This window comes from Mesoplodon bidens (assembly GCF_964165515.1).
Source record: "Mesoplodon bidens genome assembly, chromosome: 9".
In the NCBI taxonomy this organism is placed as follows: Eukaryota; Metazoa; Chordata; class Mammalia; order Artiodactyla; family Ziphiidae; genus Mesoplodon; species Mesoplodon bidens.
In genome coordinates this window covers 8,460,876-8,482,022 of record NC_138166.1, presented here as the reverse complement: position 1 = coordinate 8,482,022, position 21,147 = coordinate 8,460,876, and the positions used below count along the sequence as shown (strand labels likewise).

At 41.3% G+C, this 21,147-nt stretch overlaps 1 protein-coding gene and 1 long non-coding RNA gene across 4 annotated transcripts in view; one reads left to right on the top strand and one right to left on the bottom strand.

Annotated features, from left to right (window-relative positions):
- The window catches only part of LOC308622882, a 45,889-nt gene extending 26,911 nt beyond the window's left edge, over positions 1-18,978 (bottom strand). The window contains exons 1-2 of the long non-coding RNA XR_014016701.1: positions 18,699-18,978; positions 17,937-17,992 (exon numbers count right to left, since the gene is read on the bottom strand). This is a non-coding gene — a long non-coding RNA (uncharacterized lncRNA). The remainder of the gene's footprint in view (positions 1-17,936; positions 17,993-18,698) is intronic.
- Positions 18,979-19,550: 572 nt separating this feature from the next.
- Positions 19,551-21,147, top strand: part of PTPN12 (protein tyrosine phosphatase non-receptor type 12) — a 91,234-nt gene continuing 89,637 nt past the window's right edge. Inside the window, exon 1 of one of the 3 annotated variants that reach the window (XM_081243882.1) lies at positions 19,551-19,697. In XM_081243882.1, the coding sequence (XP_081100008.1) occupies positions 19,599-19,697 (99 nt within the window). In that variant the 5' untranslated portion in view covers positions 19,551-19,598. Of the gene's footprint in view, positions 19,698-19,909; positions 20,021-21,147 lie in introns of those variants that run through there. The other 2 variants (XM_081243883.1, XM_081243884.1) reach the window with 2 other exon arrangements.

Below are 21,147 nucleotides of genomic sequence, written 5' to 3'. Positions count from 1 at the left end.
GCCATGGCCGCTGGGCCTGCGCATCCGGAGCCTGTGCTCCGCAACGGGAGAGGCCACAACAGTGAGAGGCCCGCGTACCGCAAAAAAAAAAAAAAAAAAAAAAAGAAGAGTAGTAATGTTCAATATTCTCCACCATACTCCGATAACACTCTGTACTTCAGTATGCAATGCAATTAAAAAACACTCTGTGGCCTTAGCTGTGTCATTTTATATCTAAATGTAATGAAACATTTTTCTGGTAGAATGCGATTTAACAAATTTTTTTTTTTTTTTTAAAAACACGTTACCATCAAAAAGTATATTTCTTGCCTAAGTGAAATACTTTACCTTGGCTGTTTCTGTGATAATGTAGATCTTGCAATACCTTTAAGGTCAGTGTAATGAACGTTAGCTTGTCATCTGAGAGTTTTTCTAAGTGTAGAAATTCAGAAGATTATTCTGGATTTGCTGTAAGATTAGAACCTACTAAATCGAGTTCTTTAAGCTTTGAGATCATAGATAATTTCTTATGATTTGTCTTGTTCTCTTAAAATTGGGGGACAGTTAACAGAGAGTTCTAGTTAGTTGATCCCATGTACACTAAACTTTTATATTTAATGTTCAAATCTTTCCTTTAAAAATACCAGAAAAGGGACTTCCCTGGTGACGCAGTGGTTAAGAATCTGCCTGCCAATGCAGGAGACACGTGTTCGAGCCCTGGTTCGGGAAGATCCCACATGCTGCGAAGCAACTAAGCCCCTGCGCCACAACTACCACGCCTGCGTTCTAGAGCCCACGAGCCACTGCTGAGGCCCATGCGCCTAGGGTCCGTGCTCCACAACAAGAGAAGCCACTGCAATGAGAAGGCCATGTGCCGCGAGGAAGAATAGCCCCCACTCGCTGCAACTAGAGAAAGCCCGCATGTAGCAACGAAGACCCAACGCAGCCAAAAATAAATAAATAAGTACTTTATAACAACAACAACAACAAAATCAGAAAAGCATTTTTGAATGAAATGATTTCTCAGGTTTGCTTCAAAATAATACAGTGGAGAGAGAGCGTGGAAGGGATTTAGATGAGACAACATTGGCCATATGATGATAATTGTCAAAGCTGACAGATGAGTAATGGTGATTCATTTCACTGTTCTCTTTATTTTTGTATAAATTTAGAAGTTTCCATAATGAAAAGTTAAAAAAAATTCAGGGCCTGATAATTCATTCAATATTTGTTGAATAACTGCTATGTGCCCAACTTTTACTGGGCGCTTGGGAGAGATTTATTAACTATGAGGATAAGATCCCAACGTTAAAGAGCTCATATCCTAGCTCATATCACATAAACAATTATAAAGCAATGTAAGGACTATAATATTGTGTTAAATGTATAAAGTGCTACAGGAGCAAAGAAGGAGTAATTGATTCTTCCTGGTGAAATCACAGAATCTTCCCAGTTAAAATTCCCAGTTAAAATTGCACCCTGAAGGTTAAATAGGCTTTCTCTGGGACAAAAGAAAGGGGCAAGAAGCCTCTGCAGAGAAGGCAACATAACGCCAGAAAATGCTCACACTAAGGCATTAAAAGAAATATAGAAGACAGTGAAAAAAATAAAAAGGTGTCAGAGAGTAAACAATATTTGTTTTTTGTTTGTTTGTTTGGGTACGCGGGCCTCTCACTGTTGTGGCCTCTCCCGTTGCGGAGCACAGGCTCCGGACGCGCAGGCTCAGCGGCCATGGCTCACGGGCCCAGCCGCTCCGCGGCATGTGGGATCTTCCCGGACCGGGGCACGAATCTGTGTCCCCTGCATCGGCAGGCGGACTCTCAACCACTACGCCACCAGGGAAGCCCCAATATTTGTATTTTTATTGCCACTACCTAAAACAGTGACTAACAATATACTGGGTGCTCAAAATTATCCTACTGAATACATTTATTTCTTGAAAGAGAGCTAGGAGGAAAATAGCAGACAGCAGTGTTTTAAAACCCAAGGAAGAAGATAACCTACGGGATGGGAAAAAAACATCTGCAACTCATATACCTGACAGGGCTCTAGTAACTAGAAGATATAAAGAACTCTTACAACTCAACGACAAAAAGACAAAGAATCCAACTAAAAAGTAGGCAAAAGACATGAATAGACATTTTTCCAAAGAAGACATATAAATAGCCAATAAGCATAAGAAAAGATGCTCAACAACATTTGTCTTCAGAAAATGCAAACTAAACCACAACAAGATACCACTTCACACCCACTACAATGGCTAAAAATTAGCAAAAGAAATCTTTTTAAGGAAAATAACAAGTGTTGGCAAGGATATGGAGAAATTGGGACCCTTGTACATTGCTGGTGAGAATGTAAAATGGTGCAATCACTGTAGAAAATAGGTTGGTGCTTCCTCGGAAAGTTTAACACAGAAGTACTATATGATCTAGCGGTATTGCTCCACATACATGTAAACACATGTTCATAGCAGCACCGTTCACAACAGCCAAAATGTGGAAACAGCGCAATGTCCTTGGATGAATAATGAAAATGTGGTAGGTAAATACAAAGGAATATTATTCAGCCTTAAAAAGGAAGGAAAATCCTGTCACATGCTACAATATGGATGAATATTAACGATATTATGCTAAGAAGAATAAACCAATCACAAAAAGACAAATACTGTATGATTTCACTTATGAGGTATCTAACGTAATCAAAAGCATAGGAAAAAAAAAATAGAAGCCAGATACAAGAGATCACATATTGTATGATTCCATTTATATAAAATATCCAGAATAGGTAAATCCAGAGACAGAACACAGATTCAGGGTTGCCAGGGGTTGAGAGGTTGGAACAGTGGGCAGCAATTGCTTAACAGGTACAGGGTTTCATTTTGGGGTCATGAAAATGTTTTAGAACTAGACAGAGGTGGTGGTTGAACAGCACTGTGAATGTACTCAGTGCCACTGAATTGTTCATTTTAAAATGGTTAATTTTATGCTGTGTCAATTTCACCTCAATTTAAAAACAAAACTAAGGAAGGTGAGAATTTCAGGAAGAAGGATATTTATTGAAAAGGGTCATATGCCAAGGAAAGATTGAGCTGGATGTAAACTAAGAGGTCATTGGTTTTAGCAAGTAGGAGGTCCTTTTAGGAGAAATGTGCCAGTAGTCAGAGTGTTGTGGGTTGCAATAAATGGGCCTGTGCAGTAGCCTGTGGGAGTCCTGAGCATTTAGTAAGATAAGGGGAGTCAGTGGAGAAGGGAAGACTGAAGACAGATAATGGAGAGGAAATATTTGTATAGCAAGACTAGGAAGAGATAAAAGAATGGAGAGGATCAACAAGGAGAGGAGTTAGCTTTGGAGAGAATTAAGAAGCCTAATATTGGAGAGAAACAAATGAGAATGGGATATTGTGATTTCCAAATTTCACTTGGAAAGGGGTGAGTTGAAGCTAGGTAACTTCTGTTTTCTCTAGGAATGAGGAAGTAAGGTGTAGGGCTTCAGGAGCTGTGGGAGTTGACTGAGAATGAATAAAAGGGCTGCCTGGGCAGCTCTGAGTGCTTTAGTGGAAATCATAAATATCTCCCCACACACATACAAATACACATTTTAAAAGTTTAGCTGTTAAAAGCATTGCATAGTTAATATTATGCCTCACAAATTGCTCACCAGAAATAAAACCACTGCATAGTACCATTTATGTGACGTATGATACTGGATTTGTGACATATTATGAATATATTTAAAATAGTCTTTATGTAACATGCAACATAAAGGTCAGTCAGGGAGAATTAGAGAAAGAGAGCAAAGTGGAATCTACTGAAGAAACATTAAATATCAAACATTCAACTAGGAAAAGGAAATGAAAGATCTCTAGGAGACAACTTAGTATTTAAAGAAAGGTATAAGCAAATATTTCACTTGAATTTTGAAATAATGGGACTACTTAAAAATGGATAAGGAGAGGGTAGACAATAATTGATTTGATAAATTACATAGCTTATTTCTTTGAAAAAGAAAGAAATATGTACCACAAAATTTAAAATAAATTATTTTGGGGACTTCCCTGGTGGCACAGTGGTTAAGCCTCCGTGCTCCCAATGCAGGGGCCTAGGTTCAATCCCTGCTCAGGGAACTAGATCCCACATGCATGCCACAACTAAGAGTTCACATGCCACAACTAAGGAGACTGCCTGCCGCAACTAAGACCAGGCGCAACCACATAAATAAATAAATATTAAAAAATAATAATAAAATAAATAATTTTTAAAGTTTACTTTTAAAAAGTAACTGTTAGAACATATTAAAAGGAAATTTTTAAATTATTTTAAAACCTGAATGTTTATTAGTTGAAAACAAAGGAAAAATGAGTTACTAGCTATTAACAGTAAATGCCTTTAAACAAATTTTCAACTACTGAATGAATTTGAATATAACTACAAAATGGGTATCCTGAAATGAGATAGTCACTGATGAGGTAAGGTAATCATCTAGTGATTTCACTGAATGGAACATAATATGCATGTAAGGTGCCTTGTGGAATTCTGTGGGCACTAAAAGATTTTTTGCATAACGTTATGATGAGTCTTGGAAATGAAATTTCCCTCTACAGATTTTAGTTGAGATTTGAACAGCTCCCTAACAATACAAATTATTTATCTTTAACTATAGTTGAATAACTGAGAGGCTCAAAGAAATCTTAGCTTTAGAGTGGCCTATGCAGAAACGTGAAATGCAAAGTTTTTCACAGAATAATGAAAGTGATAAAAAGATAAAATCACACTGGTACTTTAAATAAAATTTATTACTATTTATCTTTTTTACTGTGGTAAAATATACCTAACATAAAATTTACCATTTTAACCATTTTGAAGTATGAAGTTTAGTGACATTGAGTCCATTCACACTGTTGTACAACCACCACCATTATTCATCTCCAATACTTTATCATCATCCCAGGAAATACAATTTATTTATTTATTTATATTGTGGCAAAAAACACATAATACAAAATTTACCTTCTTAGTCACTTAAGAAAAACCAATTTATTTAAATTTTAAAAAAGCAACAGTAAAACAGGTCAACCATTTCTCCCACCCCTTCCCTCCACCTCTGACAACCACCAGTCAGTTCTCTGCATTTATGAACTTTTTTTTTTCAGATATGAGAGAGATCACACAGTATTGTATTCATTTTTCCCTGTCTGACTTGTTTCACTTCACATAATACCCTCAAGGTCCATCCGTGTTCTCCCAAATAGCAGGTTTCATTCTTTTCAGGGCTGAATAATATTCCATTACATATATATCACAATTTCTTTATCCATTCATATATCGATGGACACTTAGGTTGTTTCTATATCTTGGCTAAACAATGCTGCAATGAACATGAGGGTGCATATATCTTTTGAGTTACTGTTTTCATTTTCTTCAGATAAATACCCAGAAGTGGAAATGCTAGATCATAGAGTAGTTCTATTTTTAGTTTTTTGAGGAAACTTCATAGTGTTTTTCCATAGCAGCTGCAACATTCCCACCTACAGTTCAGAAGAGTTTCTCTTTCACCACAGCCTCACCAACACTTGTTATTTCTAGTCTTTTTTTATAATAGCCATTCTAACATCTGAGGTGATATCTTATTATGGTTTTGATTTGCACTTCCCTGATGATTACTAATGTTGAACACCTTTTCATGTACCTGTTGGCCATCTGTATGTCTTCTTTGGAAAAATGTCTATTCAGATCTTCTGACCAGTTTTTAAATCAGACTGTTTTTTGCTATTGTCTGAGATCTTTATATATTTTTGGATATTAGTCCTTTATCAGATCTATGATTTGAAAATATTTTCTCCCATTCAGTAGGTTGCTATTTCATTTTGCTGATGGTTTATTTTGCTATGCAGAAGCTTTTTAGTTTGATGTAGTCCCACTTGCTTATTTTTGCTTTTGTTGCTTTTGCTTTTGGTGTCAGATTCAAAAAATCATCACTGGGGACTTCCCTGGTGGCACAGTGGTTAAGACTCCATGCTCGCAATGCAGGGGGTCCAGGTTTGATCCCTGGTCAGGGAACTAGATCCCACATGCATGCTACAAGTAAGGAGCCCACGAGCTGCAATTAAGGAGCCTGCCTGCCACAACTAAGACCCACCACAGCCAAATAAATAATATTAAAAAAAAATCACCAACACCTATGTCAAGTTGCTTATTGCCTATGTTTTCTTCTAGCAGCTTTATGGCTTTAGGTCTTACATTCAAGCCTTTAATCCATTTTGAGTTAGTTTTTGTGGATGGTCTATGACAGAGGTCGTTTCATTCTTTTGCATGTGACTGTTCAGTTTTACCAAAAGCACTTATTGAAGAGACTGTCCTTTCCCCATTGTATATTCTTGATTCCTTTACTGTAAATTAATTGACCACTTATGCATGGGTTTATTTCTGGGCTCTCTATTATGTTCTACTGATCTAGGTGTCTTTTTTTTTTTTTTTTTTTTTTGCGTTACGCGGGCCTCTCACTGTTGTGGCCTCTCCCATTGCGGAGCACAGGCTCTGGATGCACAGGCTCAGAGGCCATGGCTCACGGGTCCAGCCGCTCCGCGGCATGTGGGATCTTCCCAGACCGGGGCACGAACCCGTGTCCCCTGCGTTGGCAGGCGGACTCTCAACCACTGCGCCACCAGGGAAGCCCTAGGTGTCTTTTTATGTCAATATATTGTTTTAGTTACTATAGATTTGGAGTAGTTTGAAATCAGAGAATATGATATCTCCAGCTTTGTTCTTTTTTTTCAAGATTGTTTTGACTATTCAGGGTTTTTTATGGCTACATACAAATTTTAGGGTTGTTTATTCTATTTCTGTGAAAAATGCCATTGGAATTTTGATAGGGATTGCATTGAATCCACACATTGCTTTGGGTAGAATGGTCATTTTAACAATATTAATTCTTCCAACCCATGAGCATGGAATATGTTTTCAGTTATTTGTGTCTTTTTCAATTTCTTTCATTAACATCTTGTAGTTTTCAATATACAGGTCTTTCATCTCCTTGGTTAAATTTATTCCTAGGTATTTTATCTTTCTGATGCACTTGTAAATGGGATTGTTTTCTTAATTTCTCTTTCTGATAGTTCATTATTTGTGTAGAGAAATGTGTATTGATTTTGTATCCTGCAAGTTTACTTAACTTGCTGATTAGTTCTAACAGTTTTTTGATGGAGTCTTTAGAGTTTTCTATGTATAATATCATGTCATCTGCAACCAGTGACAGTTTTACTTTTTTCTTTCCAACTTGGATGCCTTTTCTTTTTCTTGCCTAATTGCTCTGGCTAGGACTTCCAATACTATGTTGAATAAAGTGGTGAGAGTGAACATTCTTGTTCCACTTGAACAAGGAACATCACTTGTTCCTGGTCTTAGTGGAAAAATGTTCAGCTTTTCACGACTGAGTATGTTAGCTGTGGTCTTGTCACATAGGGACTTTATTATGTTGATGTACATTCTTTCTATACTTGTTTTGTTGAGAGTTTTTTTTTTTTTTTTTTTTTTGTGGTATGCGGGCCTCTCACTGTTGTGGCCTCTTCCGTTGTGGAGCACAGGCTCTGGACGCGCAGGCTCAGCGGCCATGGCACACGGGCCCAGCCGCTCCGCGGCATGTGGGATCTTCCCGGACCGGGGCACGAACCCGTGTCCCCTGCATCGGCAGGCGGACTCTCAACCACTGCGCCACCAGGGAAGCCCCTTGTTGAGAGTTTTTAAGAGGTTTTTTTAATCATAAATAAGTGTTGAATTTTGGCAAATGCTTTTTCTGCGTCTATTGAGATGATCATATGATTTTTATCCTTCATTTTGTTAATGTGGTGTATCACATGGACTGATTTGTGGATGTTGAACCAGCCCCCCCCCACCACATCCCTGGAATAAATCCCACTTGACTGTGGTGTATGATTTCTTTTAATGTACTGTTGATTTTGGTTTTCTAATATTTTGTTGATGATTTTTACATCTATGTTCATCTGGGGTATTGGTCTGTAATTTTCTTTTCCTGTGGTATCCTTGCCTGATTTTGGATCAGGGTAATGCTGGCCTTGTAAAATGAGTTTGGAAGAGTTCCCTCCTCTTCTACCGTACGTAAGAGTTTGAGAAGGATTGGTATTAATTCTACTTTGAATTTTTGGTATAATTCACCAGTGAAGTTGTCTGGCCCTGAACTTTTGTTTCTTGGGAGGTTTTTGATTACTAATTTAATCTCCTTATTGGTAATCATTCTGTTCAGATTTTCTATTTCATCGTAATTCAGTCTTGGTTGGCTGTATGTTTCTAGGAATTTATCAATTTCCTCTAGGCTGTAAAATTTGTTGTCATATAATTGTTTATAGTAGTCTTTTATGATCCTTTGTATTTCTCTGGTATTGGTTATATTACCTCCTCTTTCTTTTCTGATTTTATTGAGTGCCCCCTCTTTTTTTCTTGGTAAGTCTCACTAAGGATTTGTCAATTTTGTTTATCTTTTCCAAGAACCAGCTCTTCATTTCATTGACCTTTTCTACTGTCTGTTTAGTCTCATTTTAATTTACTCTTGCTCTAATCTTTGTTATTTCCTTCCTTCTACTAACTTTGGGCTTTGTCTGTTCTTCTTTTTCTAGCTCCTTGAGGTGTAAAGCTTCTTGACAAATACCATATGATATCACTTATACCTAGAATCAAAATATGACACAAATGAACTTATTTATGAAACAGAAACAGACTTGCAGACATAGAGAACAGACTCGTGGTTGCCAAGGGGGTGGGGGAGTGGAGCAGGGATGGACTGGGAGTTTGGGATTGGCATATTTAAACTATTATATATAGAATGGATAAACAACAAGGTGCTACTGTATAGTACAGGGAACTATGTTGAATATCCTGTAATAAACAATAATGGAAAAGAAAAAAATAAAGTTAGGTTGTTTGAGACTTTTCTTATTTCTTGAGGAAGGCATTTATTGCTACGAACTTCCTTCTTAGAACTACTCTTGCTGCATTCTGTAAATTTTGGCATGTTACATTTGTCTCAGGTATTTATCTATTTCTCTTTTGATTTCTTCTTTGACCCATTGTTGTTCAGTAGCATGTTGTTTAACCTCCATATATTTGCAAATCTTCCAGTTTTCTTCATGTTATTAATCCTAGTTTCATACCATTGTGGTTGGAAAAGATGCTTGATATGATTTCAATCCTCTTAAATTTATCAAGACTTGTTTTTTGTCCTAACATATGATCTATATTGGAAAATATTCCATGTGCACTTGAGAAGAATGTGTATTCTGTTGCTTTTGGATGGGCTGTTCTGTGAACATCTGTTAAGTCTATCAGGTCTAATGTGTTGCTCAAGGCCAATGTGTTTCCTTACTGATGCTCTCTCTGTATGATCTATCCATTGATGTAAGTGGGGTACTAAAGCCCCCTATTATTGTATTGCTATATATTTCTCCCTTTAAGTATGTTAACATTTGTTTTAGAAATTTAGGTGACCCATGTTGGGTGCATAAATATTTACAAAATGTTTTATCTCTTGTTGGATTGACCCCTTTATCACTATGTAATGCCCTTGTCTCTTATCACATTCTTTGTTTTAAAAGTCTATTTTGTCTGATATAAGTATAGCTACTTCACCTTTCTTTTGGTTTCCATTTGCATGGAAAATATATTTTTCCAACCCTTTACTTTCAGTCTGTGTGAGTCCCTACCTCTAAAGTGAGTCTTTTGAAGGCAGTATATAGATGGTTCTTTAAAAAAAAAAAATCCATTCACCATTCTATGTCTTTTGATTGGAGCATTTGGTCCGTTTACAGTTAAAGTAATTATTGAAACGTATGTGCTTAGTGCCATTTTGTTAATGGTTTTCTGGCTGCTTTTGTAGTTCCTTTCTGTGCCTTTATTCTTCTCTTGCTCTCTTTGGTTGTTGTTTGATTACTTTCTTTAGTGGCATGCTTATCTTCCTGTTTCTCTTTTGTGTATTTACTATAGACTTTTGCTTTGTGGTTACCATGAGGCTTACATATAACAACTTATATCTATAACATTCTATTTTAAGTTGTAAACAACTTAAGTTTGATCCAATTGCAAAGCTCATTGTTATTACTCCCCCTGCCACATCTTAATTTTTTTTTTTTTTTTTTTAAAGGAGACTTCTTTTTTTTTTTTAATTTTATTTATTTATTTATTTATGGCTGTGTTGGCTCTTCGTTTCTGTGCAAGGGCTTTCTCTAGTTCTGGCAAGTGGGGGCCACTCCTCATCGCGGTGCGCGGGCCTCTCACTATCGTGGCCTCTCTCATTGCAGAGCACAGGCTCCAGACGCGCAGGCTCAGTAATTGGCTCACGGGGCTAGTTGCTCCGCGGCATGTGGGATCTTCCCAGACCAGGGCTCAAACCCATGTCCCCTGCATTGGCAGGCAGATTCTCAACCACTGCGCCACCAGGGAAGCCCCCACATCTTAATTTTTTGATGTTGCATCTTTTTATATTGTGTACCCCTTATAACTATTGTAACCATAGTTATTTTTACTACTTTTGTCTTTAACTTTCATACTAGCTTTATAAGTAATTAATTCACTATCTTTACTATGTATTTGCCTTTCCAGTGAGATTTATTGTTTCATATGTGTTCTTGTTATTAATTAGCACCCTTTCTTTTCAGCCCCAAGAAGTCCCATTGACATTTCTTGTAAAGCCAGTTTAATGGTGATGAACTCCCTTAGCTTTTGCACATCTGGAAAACACCTTATCCCTCCTTCACTTCTGAGTGAGCTTTGCTGCCAGGTATAGTATTCTTGGTTGGAAGTGTTTTTCTTTCAGCACTTTGAATATATTGTGCTACTCCCTTTTAGCCTGCAAAGTTTCTGTTGAAAATTCTGGTAATAGTCTTATGGGGGTTTTCTTGTATGTAGCAAGTTATTTTTCTCTTGCTACTTTTAAGATTCTCTTCTTATCTTAAATTTTTGACATTTAAAGTGTAATGTGTCTTGGTATGTGGGTCTCTTACTGGATTCCTCTTATTTGGAACTCTGGATCCATGTATCTGGGTGTTTGTTTCCTTCCTCAGGTCAGAGAAGTATTTAGCCAATATTTGTTCAAATAAGATTTCTGCCCCTTTCTCTCTTCTCCTTCTGGGAGCTTTATGATATGAATATTAGTCTGTTTGATATTGTACCATTAGTCCCTTAAGCTATCTTCACTGTGCTCCTCTGACTGGGTGAGTTCCACTGCTCTATCTTCGAGTTGACTGATCCTTTTCTCTGCTTCATCTAGTCTGCTCTTAAATCCAGCTAGTGTATTTTTCAGCTCAGTTATTGTATTCTCTGCTCTGTGACTTCTATTTGGTACTTTCCTGTATTTTCCATCTCTTTGTTGACATTTTCACTGTGTTCACCCATTCTTTCCCCCAGTTCAGTAAGCATCTTTACGACCATTACTTTAAAGTCTTTATCATGAAAACTATTTATCTCCATTTCATTAAGGTTTTTTTTCCTGAGGGTTTATCTTGTTCTTTCATTTGGAAAATGTTCCTGTATTTCTTCATTTTGCATGACTCTGTGTGTTGGTTTCTAACAGTAGGTGAAACCACCTCTCCCAGTCTTGAAGGTGTGGCCTCATGTAGGAGACAAAATTTGTTTCATTTCCTCTTGCTTGTTTCTCAAATCTTTGTGCTTGACCAAGCAGACTATTATATTTCTAACAGCTCCTAGTTGTTGAGGTTGTGCCAAGATCTGTCAGTATCCCAGAATGGAAGATCTCAGCACCTAGATTCAGGCTGATTAGAAGCCAGACCCTCAAGCATCAGTTTTTAAATGTATGCAAATATATACACTCCTGTAGGACCACAAGTGTAAGCCCCACTGGCCACCAGAGCCATATGATCTGGAGGTGTCCCTGGGTGGCATTAGCAAAACTCAGGGCTCCAGACAAGTGTATAAGGTTTTTCCTGGGTGATATTAATGAACTGGAGCAAGGCAGAGGGAGAGAGCCCAGATGGCATGGCAAGGCCTATGTTCCTTAAAAGCAGCTCTATATGCCACAAAATGTGGTCAAACCTGAAGCCTGCCCCTCAGGCTGAAGCTCCAGGACAAGCAAAGAGGCCTCCTTCACAGAAAGGCTGGGGGTGTGTGACTCAGTCCACTATCTGTACAGTGCCTTGGGGATGTAACTTGCCAAAGCCCATTTCTCCAATTGCCCCAGCGCCACGGGACCCAGAAATGCAAGCCTCATGGCTACCAGAGCCAGGCGAATCAAGAGGCATTCCTCAGGCAGCAGCCCCCCAAACTGGGGCAACAGACATAAAAACCAGGGTACCAAGCATATATAAAGCTTCCCTCCAGGCAACACTTAAACACTTTTAAGTGTACAGTTCAGTGGTGTTGGGTATATTCACATTGTTGTGAAGCAGGTCTCCAGAACTTTTCCACCTTGCAAATCAAAACTCTATACCCATTAAACAGCTGCCCGTTCCCCTCACCCCCAGATCCTGGTAACCACCATTCTACTTTATGTTTCTATGAATTTGACAACTTTAGATACCTCATATAAGTGGAATCACAATTTTTTTTTTCTAGTTTTATTGAGAAATAATTGACAGGAATCACTGTGTAAGTTTAAAGTGTACAGCATGATGGTTTGATTCACATATATTGTGAAATGATTACCACAATAGGTTCAGCTAACATCCATCATCTCATATAAATACAATAAAAAGAAAGAAGAAAAAAGAAAATAACTTTTCTCCTTGTGATGAGAACTCTTAGGATTTACTCTTTCTACAATTTTCCTATATATCATATAAGTGTTAACTATAGTCATCATATTGTACATCCTATCCCTAGTACTTATTTACGTTATTACTGGAAGTTTGTACCTTTTGACCACCTTCCTCTGATTCCCCCTCCCCATACCCTCTGACTCTGGTAACCACAAGTCTGATCTCTTTTTTCTATGAGTTTGTTTTAGAGTCCACATATAATTGAGATCATACAGTATTTCTCTTTCTCTGTCCACAATTTTATTTATTTATTTATTTAATTTTTGGCTGCATTGGGTCTTCGTTGCTGTGCGCAGGCTTCCTCTAGTTGCGGTGCGTGGGCTTCTCGTTGCGGTGGCTTCTCTTGTTGCGGAGCATGGGCTCTAGGCACGCGGGCTTCAGTAGTTGTGGCATACGGGCTCAGCAGTTGTGGCGCACAGGCTCAGTAGTTGTGGCGCGTGGGCTTAGTTGCTCCGTGGCATGTGGGATCTTCCTGGACAAGGGCTCGAACCCGTGTCCTCTGCATTGGCAGGTAGATACTTAACTACTGCACCAACAGGGAAGCCCCCACAATTTATTTTTAATTTAAAATAATAGCAGTCACTGAATGAAAGGGAGTTTTTGCTTGTTTTGTGGCATTTTGCTGATAGTTGGACCTGAGACCAACCAATATACTGGATGGATTTTATATATAGTGCAATCATATGTCACAGCCCTTGTTAATCATCCATTCCTGAATACAGAAACTAAATGTCATTAGGTTGAAGGATCACTAATTAGATGCTCAGGTAGTCCTTGACTTTGAAGTTATTTATAAAATTTTAATTTTTCTTAGAATGCTAAAAAAACAGCATGAGAAATACGAGATAGAAAATTTAGAGAGAGAGTGGATTTAATTACAGCATTCTCCTGCAGTTAGTATTTATTACGCTATTTAGCCTTCGTTGTGTAACACTCTGAGTGGTGAACCACCTGGGTTTTGGTTTCAGTTCTGCCATCTATATGACCTTGGGCAAATCATTTAATTTCTCTAAGCTTAGGCATTACAATCCCTACTAGTATTCTAATGCATAAATAAAGATGGAGATGATACTACCCAGCCTGCTTACTTTAGGGTAGAGTTATAAGAATAAACAGGGAGTACTGTGTGAAAAAAACTCTGACATATTAAGTTTAGAAATATATATTATTTAAAAAATTTCACCTTTTCCAAATTTCTCTCCATTTTTATATGCCTTTCTTCTAAAACTCTCATACTACACTAGCCTAAAAAGATATGCTCCTTTCCCCCCAACCCAGTTCCCTATAAAATGGATTTCATATTTCAACAATAAACTCGCATATTAAAAAAATGGTGAACAGCTTTGTTGCTGTAACTAGGTCTAGGAATGAGGGAGTAAAGAATACCAGGAATGAAGTAGAGAAGAATTTCCCTCCCTCCTTTCTTATCCAGGCTCCCAAAACTTCTCAGCTATGAGTCCTTAAGTTTGAGAGTATGGAGAAGACTGAGGAATGTAGCGTGAAATGACAGGTTAATATTCGAAGTGCTACTTTGGGAGCATCTTAGGAATGGTTTGACTCTTCACTGCAGTCTCACAGGTATAAAAGTATTGTGACTCAGTGGTTTAAGAACAAGCTGAAAACTCAGGACCTGTGGCTTCTGGCCATGCATGACATTTGGTTTTTACATAAGCTAGTCATGTTCACTCCCATGTTTTATTTAGTTTTTCATCTATTAATGAGGACAATGATGCCAAATTACTTCCCAGGGTTGTAAAGAAAAACAGAGCTCACAAAGAGCTATAATGCCATAAAAGCCATAACAAACGTAGTTTTTATGAGAGAACAGGTGTAACAATACTCCAGAAGTTAAAATTTCTATACAGAGGGCTTCCCTGGTGGTGCAGTGGTTGAGAGTCTGCCTGCTGATGCAGGGGACACGGGTTCGGGCCCCGGTCCAGGAAGATCCCACATGCCGCGGAGCAGCTGGGCCCGTAAACCATGGCCGCTGAGCCTGCGCGTCCGGAGCCTGTGCTCCGCAACGGGAGAGGCCACAACTGTGAGAGGCCCGCGTACCGCAAAAAAAAAAAAAAAAAAAAAAATTCTTTATAGATATAAAGCATTGCTTCTACCTGAGCTGGGAGGGGAAGGGATACTGTGAATATGAAGTAGGTATATAATTCTGAACCCTCTTTTGGATTATTAGTTTTAAACTCCCACTCAAACCTTCACAAAAGTATTGTAATACTAAGAAGGGAGATTTCTGAAAACAGTATTTGGCTTTCTTCTCATCCCTCATGTGTTTACCCAGAGTAAAGGTGGCCAGTGAGCAGAAAAAAAGCCAAAAGAAGAGACGTAGGGTAAAAAAGTAAAAGGTCTGGAAATCATTAATTCTTTGTTTAACCAGTTCTTGTGTTTTCTATAAGCAAGTGTAAGGTGTAGTACACTAATTCTGAAACACACCTCTTTAAGACAGCACCATGCAGCTTTCCTAGAAGATGAAACTGAGGATTAGGGAGGTTAAGTGATTTGCCCTGAGTAAGAAATGGAGTGGGTTTTTGAATCTTCATCTCTCTCATTCCAGAGCCCATGCTCTTTATTATTGCCCTATTCTGTTTCAGGAAAAGCAGAAGTGACTTCTGGAATAAATGTCAATGGAACCTGTCCTAAACAGTTATGATGAAGTTAAGTTGCTCCAGAGATTCTCCCCATCTCTCCCATGGCCATATGGGTATAAGGTGACATATCTACCTATCTCTGCAAGCATGCTTCATGCTCCTTTCTTGACTAACTAGATTCTCCATACTTTCTACTCTTCTCACAAGGCTTTGGCTTGTCAGATCCCTAATTCTACCCCATGGCTTTCAGCTTCTGCCCTTGCGGCTTAATGACTTACTCCCTCTAGGTTTCTAAGTTCCGATTCTTCACAGTGAGGACCGATACTCCCAGATCATGTTCCTATACCAGGCCATAGGCTGCTGGCCAGTCCACATGGGTTGGTTAACTTGGGTCAAGTGCCCAAACCCTCAGCTGTGGCTGTGAATGGGCAGGGCAGTTGTGTTCCTTGAGAACTGTGGTGTAAGTAGGTGGACATTCTGAGACAGCTGTGCCATTTTAAAACATCACCCAGACAAGATCTGCTTCATTTTTATTTATTTGTGTGTTTCTGTTAAAGATAACACCATTCTTCCTATTGACCAGATTTAAAGTCTAAAAAAATTTTCAAATAGATACAACTTTGTTGGAAAAGTAATGTACACACATTATAAAATACTCAGAATATGACAGGGTATGCACAATGGCACCAAAGATTCTCAAGGCCCTCCTAGAGGCGATCACAGCTAACAGTTTTTGAAGTATCCTTCTGGAAAATCCTACGCGTGTTTTAGCATTTTATCCGTATTTTATCCACATTCCATTTTACATAAATGGAAGAATATGATAAATGCAATGTGTGCCTAGCTTTTCTCATTTAATAAGCAGATCCTGAAACCTATTCCACATCAACACATACAGATTATTTTTTTCACTTTTTAATGGCTTCAGAGGACTTAATTATATATATGTGATTCTGTTTTTTAACTTTTGATACGCAGATACCTTGTTTCCACTCTTGCCCGTTACAAAAAAGCCTGCAATAAGCATGTATGTTTGTACACAGCTATAAATATTACCTATAAATTTTTCAGTCAAAGCATGCATGACGTATCCACTCTGATACATTTATGGCCAAATTGCCCCCAAAGATGATGTGCCAATTTCTCTCACCTCTTGTGCAAAAGTCCCCATCTGCTCATACCATACACAGCCCTGTGTTCTGTCAAACTTTCTGACCTCTTCCAGTCTAATTTCAGTCATTTTTGAATTCCACCTTCTTTCTTGTCCCGTAAGTCAGTCACCAAGTTCTGTGAGTTTTCGGTCCCTCTCACCTCCATCTGTGTCTTTGTAATTGCAGTGCTATGACCTTAGTTTCAGCTTTTGTCATGTCATGTATTGGCTCCCAATAGGGCTCATTCCATTCCCTTCCCTTATTACTTCACAATTTATCCATACACAGCCAGACTAACATTTTCGTAATTTCACTTTTATAATCAGAAACCTTTGGTGGCTCCCACTGACAACAGTATCAGGTCCAAATCCTCAGCCGGAGTCCAGTCCTAGTCTACTTTAGTGCCATTACACATATACAAAAGTTCTGCTTCAAACTTCTGCTTTGCTATCTTCATGCTTTGTTTCGTCACTTCTCTTCCCTGGGAGTTCTTCTTCCCATTCAAACCTAATTTAACTTATCTTTCAAGGTCCTCTGTGACCACTTCATGCTGACAACCCAGTTCATAATTCTCTCTACTGAGAATTGCTAAACTACTCATTGTCTGTATCACTCATTTGGCATTTATTAACTTACAGTAACCAAGATTTTAGTGTTTTTTCCTGTCTCCTGAAACAGCTGTAAGCTCTAGAAGAAGCCATCTCTGAGATATTTTTGTATCTCCCCCTGCCCTCACACAGCACAACCCCTCCTATTTTGAGGTGCTCAAAAAATATCTGCAGATTGAAACGAGATTTAAATATATTAAAAAGAGGAAAGTCTTTCCAAAAGACCTGAAATCCATAAAGGCACTTTACTTTTGTTTTCCTTAACCTACGTGAGATGCCAAAGGTAGATGCTGAGAACTCAAAAGAGACTTGTGTTGCAAGAGAGAGACACTTGCAGTAAGAGGAAAAGTTAAAACAAACAAACAAAAAGAAAACAAAAAGGCTGCAAAACCACTAGCGAAAATAGGACTCGATAACTGAAACAACTAATACTTTCGATAACTCAAACAAGTAACCCGACTGACACTAGACTGATATACAGCTTGTCCAGCATATAGTCCTTATCAATCACCATCTGATTTGCACATTCTTTTGACATATCAAAAGTAGAAGCAGTCCTCGATCATCTGCCCATTTCTCGGCCCACGTCTAATTTCTCTACTAGTTCTGGGGGGAAAGGGTACCCTACAGTGAGCTATACTGGTAGGTGATCAAACCCAGATCCTAATCTTTTCTCATATCCAGTGAAACTGAGTCTCAGTAATCTGATTAAAGTAAAATACTCCAGACCCTTGTTTTAAATAAAGCTTACCTTAGAAATTAAACTATTCCTCTAAGTGAATTTTTAAAATACAGGACAAAACTGTATCTTTTTACATGCACATACCTGTATATACATGCATAGGAAGACATTTGGAAGGGCACATCTGGAAGTGGTTATTTCTGAGAAGAAGAGTAGATCGGTATATGTCAGTTGTTTTATTTTAAAGAGTAATATTTTTCTTTAAAACAAATAGGATATTGGATCTTGTTACTCATACCTGTTTTCTTCAAGTTTATCACTAAATTCCACGGTGCTTCTAAACATTCATCTGGGAAAAGGGGCCTACCACTGACATTTCCTATTTTAACCAAATTGCCTGACCAATCTGATCTGTAAAAAACGTGTGTGTGGGTCTAAGTGACCAAAAGAAGTCCACGGATCAGGTCCTTCACCTCAGTCACATTATCACAAGTTTACGCTCCTTTGTGAGAAACAATATGGTGTTGTAGTGAAAGCAAAAGGATCTGAGCTCTAGTTTGGGCTCTGCTAATACGCTGGGGGACCATGGGCAAACACTTTCTTTGTAAAATGATGAATTAGACTGGGACGGATTTCTCTGATTACTAGAAGACTTACAAAGATGCATTCTACGGAGAAAAATCTATTATTCAGTTCTGAGGTGTTGCGAATCTAAAGGCAAGAAGATAGATTCCTTTCAATTCATACTAGGACAAACTGAATCTCAGGCCCTCACTCGCCGGGGTTTAGACGGATGTGCAAAAAGCAAAAGTCCTATCACTGAAGAAGCGTTTCGTTTCTCTTGGCCGTAGCCATTCCCCAAAGTGCCAAGGTCTAACTTCCCTCAACATTAAGATGAAGACATACCTGCGGCGAACGTGGAGATGACACTACTACAGTTCCCAGCATGCCTCTCTTCCCACCGCCGCCCTCCCCCGCCCCCACTCCTGGACTCCGGCCGGCCTGGATTTGCAGTCCCAGCCCATGGCTGGCGGCGGGCGGAAGCACTCTAGAAATATGTTTTTCCCACTAACAGGCGGTGAGACCGCCGTTTCCAACTGAAGTCCTACTCCAGTTGAGTAGGGTTTGCCCGGCTGTGTCGAATTCCCTACTACGAGCGCTCCTCAGACCTACGCGCTGCCCGGGCGGGACCACGCCCCGGAAGTGGAGTGTAGTCTCCCAGCCGATTGCCGAAATGCTTCCCAGCCACTCCTAGCCGGGCTAGGGCCGGCGGGGCGGGCTTGGGGGCGGGGCGGGCGGGGGCGGCTCGGCGCGGCGTAGCGCCCGGGACGGAGCCGCTGCGCGGAGCCGCGCGTTTGGGTGGCGGCGGGGGCGCGCCCGTGGGGAGAGGCGGCTGCGGCTGCTAGCCGGGAGGGAGGGAGGGAGGGAAGGAGGAACCGGGAAGGGGTTGGCGGGGGCAGGGCGGTCGGAGAGCCGTGTTCCTAAGGCGGTGGCGGCGTCTCCGGCAGAGCAGGAGGAGGGCGGGGAAGGAGGATGGAGCAAGCTGGGGGTTGGGGTTGGCGCTAGCCGCAGTGGCTCGCCCCGTACTGTGGGAGAGCGGCGGCTGCTCCTGGAAGTTGTAGGATCGGGAGCCGGGTTGGTACCACCGCTGCCACCGCCTTGGGCGGTGGGGAGGAGCAGGGAGCGGCGGGGGTCGGGAGAGAGGGGTCGGGTAGGGGGAGCGAGCTGGGGAAGACTGAGCGGGCTCTGCGCCGGGCGGGAGGGCGGCGGGGGGGCCAGCGACCGCAGCCGGGGGGACGCGGGAGGATGGAGCAAGTGGAGATCCTGAGGAAATTCATACAGAGGGTCCAGGCCATGAAGAGTCCGGACCACAATGGGGAGGACAACTTCGCCCGGGACTTCATGGTGAGTCCCTCCCCTCGCTGTCGACTCCTCTCGCCGGCACCGGAGCCCACTGCAGCCTCGGCCGGGCCGCCAGCGCTTTGTGTGCGACTGTAAGGAGAGGGGCGGAGGGGGCGCGCGCCAGCCCCAAGGGCCGGGTGGATTCGGAGGCCGGCGGGAGGTGAGGTCGCCTCCGCCCCTCGGCCGCCTTTTCTCCTCCCGCGATCGCGGCCCCCTCCGCCGGCGTCCGGGACGCGAAGGGAGAGGCCGCCCGGCCGAGCCCGCACTCAGCACCGCCGCCAGAGACCACCTATTGTTTCTCGGGCCAGGAGCCGGAGGCGAATGAGGTACAGGCCGGGGGGCTCGTCTCTCCTCACCTCCCCATCCAACTGCCCCTCCAGGGAGGGTCGAGGCAGGGAGGAGAGCGTGTCGCGGCTGAGGGAGGAACGGGACTCTTAAGGTGGCAATTAACTCGTGGGGTCCCTTTGCTCAAGCTGGTCTCAGGGGTGGGCAAGGTAGGACTGTTTGCCGTTCCTGGGTTCGCAGTTATCTCCGGTGCATGGGAACGGGTCTGTCCGTAAGCAATCTCGTGGTTTGCTCGATTTCCATTTACCCCTCTTCCATCTCTGGTCTCTTGAGACCCAGGTTTGAGATGGTTTTGGGGTCAACGTGACTTGAGGTTGCGGGGGTAAGCGCGTGTGTGTGTAGAGGTGGGGAGGTGCGTGGTTATCCTGAAGGAAGCCTACTTCAGACTCCCTAGGGGACACTGCCGAAGGCAGAGGGGATGTGACTATCACTTCCTATCCGGGGTGGGGGTGGGGAACTTGGGAACAATAGTCGTGTTGAGGCGGAGGCGACCGTATGGGCCGAAGCCCTGAAGTGGGAGATAACCTTCGAAGTCCCCCCCCCACCTCACCATCCGACACCCCCCTCCCCCCCTTTCGCCCTCTGCTTGTACAGGGCGGGCTGGAGAGGAGGTTAAAAGTCCTGGTCGTGGAATTGCTCTTGGTCCATCACTACGAGGGGGTCAGATCCGAAGGCGTGGGACGAGAAGTCGACTTCCTCCATTGCCCCCCCTCCCCCCTGTATTTTTCTGCTGGACAATGTTCCCTTTAGGGTTGTTTCTCGGCTTAGGAGGCGGTGGTTGCGGCGGCTGCTCCTACGGATATTGCGCAAGACTGGGGCGTTGGAAACCCTGGAGGTCTGGGGAATGGAAAAGGAAGTGGGACTTTGGGAAGTGGCTGCTCCTTAGTCTTGGCGGGGTTTGGGAATGGGAAATAGGCTAGGGAAAATTTTGTTCCCGGGCCAGATACACCTCCAGGAATAGTCACTTAACTCTGAAATTCGCGATTGTTCAAGGGATACACAGTTAATGTGTATAAAAGTGAGTGAGCAGCAAACATTGGCTAGTTTTTGTTTCAAAGTACAGTTTAATTGTTTACAAGGTGCAGGTGAAATGGCTTTTAGTGCTGAA